The 9,416-nt window shown below is 52.1% G+C and overlaps 1 protein-coding gene across 1 annotated transcript; it reads left to right on the top strand.

Moving 5' to 3' along the window:
* The first annotated feature begins 117 nt into the window (after positions 1-117).
* Positions 118-8,454, top strand: Sap30l (SAP30 like). Its single transcript, XM_021177293.2, has 4 exons — positions 118-803; positions 4,623-4,745; positions 6,540-6,638; positions 8,179-8,454. Exons 1-4 carry the CDS (start codon positions 606-608, stop codon positions 8,305-8,307), a joined length of 549 nt encoding a protein of 182 aa, XP_021032952.1. The 5' UTR covers positions 118-605; the 3' UTR covers positions 8,308-8,454.
* Positions 8,455-9,416: the final 962 nt, after the last annotated feature.

The following is a 9,416-nucleotide window of genomic DNA, read 5'->3' as shown; positions in this document are numbered from 1 at the left end:
GGAGACCGGCAGGGATGGCGCCCAATGGGAACTGCCAGCGGCGACGTGGGCCCCTCCCACATAAAGAATACGACCATTGAGCGCACGGAGGCGGGACTTCCGCTGTGTCGCGGCGGGCGGGGGAGCGCACTGTTGTGGTGCGGCGCGTCGGGCGGGCGGCGGCCGGGGCGGCCCAGGGGCTGCCGCGGGGACTCGGGGCGCCGCCGAGCGGCCAGGCGCTGGGGCGGCCCGAGCACACCGCGGGGCCCGGACACGGCGGGTTCGAGGCCGGGCCCCCGCGCGGGGAGCCACGGGGTGGAGACTTTGCCGCGCGGCGCGGAGCAGGCGGGAGCCGGCGGGGGCCTCGGGAGCCCCAGGGCGGCCGGGCCCGGATCCCGGGGGAAGCCTCGTGAGCCCCGGCCGGAGCCTCGGCGTGTACATCCCCTCCGGGGCCCGGGCTGCAGGAGCACAGAGCAGCGGGGCCTCGCGGAGCTCGGAGCGCGCCTGACCCAGGGCGCACCGTGGGACCCGGGCGCGGGGCTGGCGAAGAGCTGCCCCGCGGGGCTAGCAGCCGCGGAGTGGCCTACAGGGGCCCTCCCCCGGAGGGGCCGAGCCGGGGCGGGGAGATGAACGGCTTCAGCACGGAGGAGGACAGCCGCGAAGGGCCCCCTGCCGCCCCCGCCGCCGCCCCGGGCTACGGCCAGAGCTGCTGCCTCATCGCGGACGGCGAGCGCTGCGTCCGGCCCGCGGGCAACGCCTCCTTCAGCAAGAGGGTGCAGAAAAGCATCTCGCAGAAGAAACTCAAGCTGGACATAGACAAGAGCGTGAGTCTCGGGGCATAGCGCAGGGCCGCGGGAAGGGACCCCGGGGACGCTCCGCGCGGTGGGCCTCGCCGCGCAGTCTGTGCCAAACAGGGGACTCAGGTTCTTGGAGGCCGCTCGGTGCTCCGCGACGCTGCCCGCGTCCCCGAGGGTGGGCTGGAAAACCAGGGAGGGCTTGGCACACTCTCCCTGCCTGGGAAAGCGACAGCAGTTTCCAGCTGTCACTGTTGCGCCGAATAGTAGAGCAGAGAGAGATGGGTTACTTTTGCAAGAATTGGGCAGAAGGGGTGACGAGGGGACCGGGAGGATCTTCTCCAACTTCGTCCTCCCTCCAGGGACCTTGTCGCTCTTTCAGACACTAGCAAGGTAGCCGCGACTTTCCTGTCTGCCGCGGCCTCCGGTCTCTGCAGCGCAACACAGAGCCCGCTTCGCTGGCAGCGAATGAGTTTTTCTGAGATGTGGCAGAAATAAGGCCAAGGCCGGGTCTTAAATGATTTGCTGTGGATGTGATTGAAGGGGGCGGGGAATCAGTTTTCTTGCGGGGATTAGCATCTTTGGTAATGCCGTTGGAGGTGGAGAGGTGCAAATTTAAAATGGAATGAGATTGCCCTACGCCTTGTGGCTAATTATAAGAAACTTCCTGAGTGATTTCACCTACTCTGGTTCTCAAGATGTGCCTACTGCCAACCGGTTAAGAACTTTTCAGTTTGACATCTGTTGCTGCAAGCCCTGAGTGGCAGCTTCCAGGTTAGGAACTGAGACTGAGTTAAGGAACTTCTCATATTCAGGGGTTTGAATGATTACTGTTCAACTGTTAGGGGAAATCAGGCATTGCTTGGTAGCGGAAAAGGGAGCCGATCTTTACACTTCTGATGTGGCAGAAACTGAGGCTGGGGGGTAGGAAGCAATGGCGCCAAGAGCACACTGCACTTAAAAGCTGGCTAATTTCCTAAGCCCACTTATTACCTGGCTTGCTTCCAAACCCTACACCCAGTTTTCATTCGTCTATAATAAATAAGGTCATCATCCTTTCTTCTAGACTCTTCTCTTGCATGCTCGGTTTTATTTAGTCAACCAGTAGAATCCAGCTCATTTGAAATCGTGCTTTTTTTTTTTTTTTTAATGATTGGGACTTTCCTTTTTACAAATGTCTTGTCAGTAAATAAATGAGTGAATGAATGAATGAATGAGATTACTCTGAAGCAAGGCTGGCTAAAGCCTCAGGTGTCCCCTGCTAATCACACATGGGAGTGAAAGTGATCCCGAGACTGGGGATGAGTTTATCCACATGGAAATGGTGCCTTCCTCCCGTGGGGGCTGCTGGCAGTTATCCTTGAGCAGTGCTCACATCTGGATGGTTTTGTTGTTGCAGTAAAGACTCCATTTATCCACTCACCCCATGGGGAAGCCATGTGGAGCAGTGTTGAGCATGTCACTGTCTCTCTCTCACACACACACATACACACACACATCATCATCATCATCATCATCATCATCTGGAAGAAAGGCCCCCTCTGCCCTGTAGTAGCATCCCCAAAGGCAGTACTTGGGAAGGCTTGTGGTTAGATGTGCAGCCTTAATCCATTTCAAGGTGGTAGTATAGAGTCATTATCTCTGAAACAGTTTCTATTTCATTCCACAGATGGGCAGGAATTCAGTCCCAAGTAAGTGCTGTGTTACAAGAATGTCTAGCTGTTGTAGCAAGTGAAACAGGAAAAAAAAAAAAAAAAAAAAAAAAAAAAAACCAGACAACCACAGTGAGCCTTTGCTTCCATCCTAAGGCCCCACCTCACCCACAAAAGCCGCTGAGTCCTGAGATTGCTGAAAAGCAGTTTAGACTTGAACATGGTTAAGGACAGAGAATAGCTGTCTTGTAAAAGGATCTAGCAAACACCCTTTTAAAATACGATAGCACCCCTCTTCAGGTGGCCACTGGCTGCCTCTGTACTGTATTATTACATAGCCAGCTTGCCACTGATGGGTTTCTTCTTTGCTTCTGGAGAGTGCTTGAAGCTGGGGATCACATAAAGGAAACAGGCTCCAGTGGCTTGGGTTGCTGCCCCCTGCTCTGGGTCTGGCCTCTTCCTACCTAAGCTTTAGAAACACCCCACTCTGCCACTCATTCTTCCCAGTTTACCACTATGCTGTGGGAAGCCACTTGCTCTCGCGCTCTCTTTTTTTTTTTTTTTTTTTTTTTAATATTTTTGGTTTCTCGAGACAGGGTTTCTCTGTAGTCCTGACTATCCTGGAACTCACTCTGTAGACCAGGCTGGCCTCGAACTCAGAAATCCGCCTGCTTCTGCCTCCCAAGCGCCTCCCACGCCACCACTGCCCGGCACCACTTGCTCTCTCAAGAGCCACTTGCTTACATTGTCAGCCCAAGTGCCAGCTGCCAGGAATGGAGCAGAGGTCACATGTCCTCTTGTTTCACCTGGGTGTTACAACCCTGGGTTCACCTGGGTTTTGGTTTTTTTAGAGGCAGGGTTTCTCTGTGTAGCCCTGGCTGTCCTGGAACTCACTCTGTAGACCGGGCTGGCCTCCTGCCTCCCAAGTACTGGGATTAAAGGCATGCTCCACCTCTTACAAGTTTACAAATTGCGATGACTTTTGTCAGATTCCACTCTCACAATGAATTTTTGGACATTCATTGTCCATAGGCCACTGTCCTAAAGAGTAACACACCCAGCCAGGCAGTGATGGCCCACGCCTTTAATCCCAGCACTCGGGAGGCAGAGGCAGGTGGATTTCTGAGTTTTGAGGCCAGCCTAGTCTACAGAGTGAGTTCAGGACAGCCAGGGCTACACAGAGAAACCCTGTCTCAAAAAATAAACCAAAAAAAAAAAAAAAAGAGGTGGCTTTTACCAGCAAAAGTCATTTGGCCATTTGTGGATATGAGAGGGCCTACATTGGTGCATCAGCACTTATTGTGTGCCTGCTGTGTACAAGACAGCATCACAGTGTAAACGCGGAATGACTCATGACTCACCAATCCAACCACACGAAACTGATAATCATCAAATTAAACAGTTTTCATTGTTCCCTCCACAAAGCAGCCTGAATTCATTGATGGTGACTTCCTGCCAGCTTACTTTTATCTTTAAGGATTTAAGGACTAAACTCCAGTTCAGATGTCTCCCTAGAACATTTGTGCACCATCTGTCCCTACCCAGGTCCTGCAGGGTCTTTGAGTGGTTCCTCCGGGCAACTGTGCTACTTACATTCTTAAATGAAACCCTGTTCTTCACATCTGAGCTGCTGTTGGCGCCTTTACTAATATACTCTGGTGTTTATTAGAAAATCAGAGTGATGTCCACTCTCTTTTATGTGGTCTCCCTTTGTGAGGGTTCCGTGTCTCTCTGCTCCTTTGTGGATCAGATGTGAAGCAGCAGGAGTCAAGTTTTCCGGTGTTACCCACACACAGTAGGAGTAGGCGCTGTGAGCACCATCCACTGTCCTGCGACCTGTCTCTGCTCACTGCAAGTTCATAATTCCTCCTGTACCTGCAAGGCTAGCCTGCTCCCAGCTGCAGCCGCCTTCCTTCCCTGCACTGCACAGGGTTGTGTGCTGTTTCACTGTGGTGCTGGGGTGCGCGTTTGCAGGGGCTGGGGGGGGGGGCGTAATCCAAGTTGAGCATGTACTTTCCACTGAGCTGTACTGCCAGCCCTCTGTGTTTCTTCTTCTGCAGCCTATATAGAATGGTTGTAAGCTGTTGTCTGCCTTTCACTCTTCCATCTCTCTCTAGTACCTGGCCAAAAGAGAAGGCTCATGATCTCACAGGTTCCATGGGGTTGGTAACACTGACTTTAGGTTTCTTCCAATCAGGTAAGGCACCTGTATATCTGCGACTTCCACAAAAATTTCATCCAGAGCGTCCGAAATAAAAGGAAGAGGAAGACAAGTGACGATGGCGGAGACTCCCCCGAGCACGATGCCGACATCCCTGAGGTAAAGGCCAGAGTGCTGGTAGAGAGAGCAGGGAGAATAGATAGTGAGTGGCCCAAGCCTCCCTCCCTCCCAGCCAGAGAATGAGAGGAGTGGGTCCAGACTCCAGCTTTCTCCCTGGCTATTGTGTGTTCAGAACTAATCAGTCATCTTTGTCTGCTTGCCTTGCTGCGGTGTGTTTGAAGAGAGTTCTCTAGACTTTCAGTAACACTGACTGTGAAAGCTTGCTGATGAGCTGCTCTGCCTGCTTGCCCGGCACTCTCCAGACAGGCCCGAGGCTCCGAGGTCCCAGGTGGTACTAGAGGCTCCACTCGCCTTCTTTGTAGTAGACTGCAGGGCTTTGCCTTTGAGCCCAACCGGTGCTTAACATGATGTTGCCTCTTTTAACACCCTGATCTTGCCTTTAAAGTTAATGTTCAGTCTGTGATCTAGACAGCTCTTGCTGCCTTCTCCGACCTGAATGTAAAGGTTCATCCTGTCAGTGCCACTGGCTGGGCTAAGGCTTGTCCCCAGAGACACACTGCAGCCATTTAGCCAGTGCTGAAATTTGACATTTGAGGGGAGGGGCACATCATGAGAATGATAGGATCAGTAGCAGCACGAGCACACACACACCCATGCTAGAGGCCAGTGACGTTGTTGTGACAGTGCAAACATGTTCTGCACACATTGCCACATATCCTTTGGGATGTGCCCCCAAATTAAAGAGCACTGTATAAGACCATGCATCCCAGCTTGTCACCCAGAAGGTCCCATGTGTGCTAAGGGAGCCTCCAAGGTTATCCCTTCCCCCTTGGGCTTTGTGACGAGGAACTGTGCCAAGTGTGCACTGAGCATTTGCTGCATCACACTACACGGCTTCGAGTAGAAGGAGGTAGGCCTTGGTCTGCAGGTGTGGAGAGGCCCGGGAAGCTCAGCCGTGTCCCCACACCTCTCCCCATGGCCCTCCCCAGCCTTACTTTCTGATATCTTTTGCCTGTAGCATTGCTGTTATTTCATAAAGATACATTTGGTTTCTGAATCCCTTTGACCAAGCATTTTAGAAAAGTTCTCTAAGAATGTTTTGAACTGAATGGAGTATTCTGGACCCTCATATTGGTCATTTTTTTTTCCTTCAAATGAATTCCACTTGCCTGAATCAAGAGCCTCTCGGAGGCTGGTAGAGGCAACCAATGGATCTGGCCCTTCTGTATGTCATGAGTAGGTAGCTTACCCTCTTCCTAGGTTAGCTGAACAAGAGATAGGCGCCTTTCTTGTCCCTTATCCAGCTTTCTGCAGAGACAGCAGCCCTGACCTGCAGGAGAATCACTGTGCAGCCTTTCAGGAAGGTGACCTCTGAGGCTGAGCACCTCTGCTCCTCCACTGCTGTCCTGTGAGCTCTGCCCAGCCATACTCTAGCTTATCTCCTTCAGGTGTCCCTCAGCTGGCCTTCCTAGATACACTGGTGTCCTTTAGCACTGGCCGCAGTCTGCTCACTAGAGGGCCAGTGCTGCAGCTCCCCATTCCCTCCAGCTCCACCCTGAAGCATCCCACACCTGCTGCCCCAGCCCACTCAGAATCATCCCCCCTCTCTCCTCCTTCTTCCTCCTCCTCCTCCTCACTTCCTCTCCACTACTGCCTCTCTTCTGCTTCAACCTCCCTCCTCCATAAACACAGAGCCCTCTCCACATCCGCCTTTGGCTTTCTTGCCAGTCCCTAGTCCTTTGTGGACAGTGTCTCTGACTTCTTCCCTCCTCGGCCCTCCCTAGGGCATGCCAGGCAGGGTGGGCTGAGACATAACTCTCTCCTCTTTCCCAGGTTGATCTGTTCCAGCTGCAGGTGAACACTCTCCGACGTTACAAACGGCACTATAAGCTGCAGACCAGACCAGGCTTCAACAAGGCCCAGCTGGCAGAGGTAGGTGGTAAAGCAGAGAGGCCCGGCCTATACTCCTGAGTCCCAGCTACTCCTCCCACAGGCCACCAAGAGCTTTGCACATCGGAAGAGAAAGCCCTAATTCCCAAAGGAAGCCGTGCACAGAGAGGGATGGACTTTCTTTAAAAGTCACATGGCAACTTGAGGACTCCTGGTTCTGAGTTGTAACATCATTTTTGCAAGGTTCTTGGTATGTCCTTACAGGTGTGTCAGTGTGATTATCTGCTGTGTCTTTAGGGTTAGGCTTGAGTTCTCTTTGGGTAATGAAGAACAAGCCCAGGATTGTTTATATGACAGACCTACTAATGAGCTTTCCCTTCAACCTCCAGGTTCCCTCCCCCGCGCACACACACACACTTTCTTGATCTCTGATACTAATGGAAGCCTTTTCTTATATAATTAGTGGCACCCAAGAACACTTTTTCTTCTGAGTTTTTAACTTACTTTTCTGTCTGTGATGGTAAGTCACTGTTAGCAACTCTTCCTTCCCTCTCTTGTGTGTGATCCAGCAGTGCTGCTGGGTTCAACTGACCCCCCTGCCTCAGCTTACCTAGATACACGACACACACTCATCCCTCTTGATTCACCTGTCTTTTGTTGTTAAAAAAAAAAAAAAATGAGAGGCAGAGAAAGAAAAACATAATCCAGAGATTTATTATTTCCAGGTCTTTTCTTCTTCTGCCCTGACCACCTCCATGCATGCAGGTTTACTGAAAAGCTGCTGCCCGCTGGCTCCCTTTGGGCTCTGGCTGATGTGTCTCCACTCTTCAGCCTCTCCCTCACCTGCGAGAGAGAGGTACAACAGCAGCGCACAGCATTGCTGCTTACAGTTGCCAGCTGCAAAGAAGAGTAGGCAAGAGGAGGCAGGGCTAAGACAACAACAGCAGAGTCCGGCCATGAGCAGGGAGCTCCCTCCTCTGTACTGGCAATCTTTCCCAGGAGCGTCTGTCCCCACTTAGAGGAATTCTTGGGGCCAGACACATCTCTTTGTTCATTTGACATTTTGGGGTGGTTTGTTTTGGTGTGTGTGTGTGTGTGTGTGTGTGTGTGTTGTCAAGGCAGCTGAGGCTGGTCTTTGGACTCCTGACCTGTCTGGCCTCTTGAGCACTGGGATCACAGGCATTCACCACCACACCCAGCTTGACATAATTTTTAAAGCCTTTTTTTTTTTTTTTGTCTACTTCCAGAGCCTGAAAGGCTTGGTGGCAATTGGCCAACTGAGGAAGTCTCAGCCTCCTTACACCACAGGGTAGCTGAAGTCATGCCAGGGGTGGCTAGATACTACTGAAGTACATCCATACCTTGGTGCCGTCCTGGGCCACAGTAGTACACTTCTGGTAGCCTGGGAAAAAAGCAGCTAAGCTGCGGAACAAGGGGTCCACTACACCCTACGGCTCCTTGGCAAGTCTGAGTGCCAGGCCGTGGCTGCTGGAAGTAGCTTCTCTTCCCTCTTTGCAGCGTGTAAGATGTGGGGCCCTATCTGCACATAGCTTAAGGGACTTTGGTCTTTTCTCCTGTGCAGACTGTGAGCCGACACTTCAGGAACATACCAGTGAATGAGAAAGAGACCCTTGCCTATTTCATCTACATGGTGAAGAGTAACAGGAGCCGACTGGACCAGAAGTCAGAGGGCAGCAAGCAGCTTGAGTGAGCTGCAGCCACCTGCCCGTGTGAGGTGGGGGCCGTGATGAGAGGACAGCTGGGTACTGCTTGATGACAGGTGGCCTCTGCATCATCTCAGCCAATAAGGACTGTTCATATCTACTGTAAATAAAGTTTGAATGATGGATACTGTAAATGTCTCTGTCAGGAGGATTATATTCTCACAAATCAGCATGTGTGTAAAAGACTTTCAGATATCTGCTCAGACTGGGGGAAAAAAAAAAAAACAGTGTTATAAAGTTTTAAAACCATGTCTAGAGTGCTCAGCAAAGCTTTAAATCAGTTCTCCTAGAAATGCTGGGTGAGACGCATCTTGGCCATCATCATGCAGTCCCAGGCTGTCACAAGCAAGGCCCAGCCCTGGCAGCGTGGCTCAGTGACAGTGGACTTACAGAGTAGGCCCATGTTTGCGCTGACCCTTGCCCACTGGGGACAGAGGGATGTCACTTTATTGCAAGTTTTGCCATTTAGTAGCAAATCAGTTTGACACTGGTTCCCACCTTGCCCTGTGACCTGTACACAGTGGGCGCTCAGTGTGTTGGCCAAGAGCTGTCACAGCTAAGCAGCTTCTGCTTCCCCACCCCCACCACTGAGCCTTGGGCTTTGTGTTCTCTCTGCTTAACCACTAGAGGTGGAGGCCCGGCGGCCCCTCAAGAGGACCTCCGCACAGGTGCACATGCAAGACTGTTGAGATTCCAGCATCAACACAAAGACATCCCAGGCTGGCCATGATGGTGCATGCTTTAGTCCCACCATTCTGGAGAATGAGACAGGATAGTGAGCTCAAGGGTAACCTGGGCTAAAGACCCTATCTCAGAAAACAATGAACCTGAGGATGGCTCATTAGGCAAAGACACTTGCCAAGCCTGATGACCTGAGTTCAGTTCCTGGCCATGTAGCAGACTGTCCCCTGACAGACACACAAAATAAGTGATTTTTTTTTTAAACTGTAAACAAAACCATAGCCTTCCGTAGCGGTCTTTGCATTTTACCCAGAGTCCTGCGCATTTTATCCAGAGTCAGGTGCACAGCATGACCTGTACGCCTCTGGCAGTGAGCGCTCTGATGGCAGAGATGGGGTGTCCGGGCTCCTGTTTC

Source organism: Mus caroli, unplaced genomic scaffold (assembly GCF_978045245.1).
Source record: "Mus caroli unplaced genomic scaffold, Mus_caroli_1 scaffold_13, whole genome shotgun sequence".
NCBI lineage: Eukaryota > Metazoa > Chordata > Mammalia > Rodentia > Muridae > Mus > Mus caroli.
The sequence above is the reverse complement of the archived record's forward strand: the minus strand, read 5'-3'. Positions and strand labels throughout refer to the sequence as shown.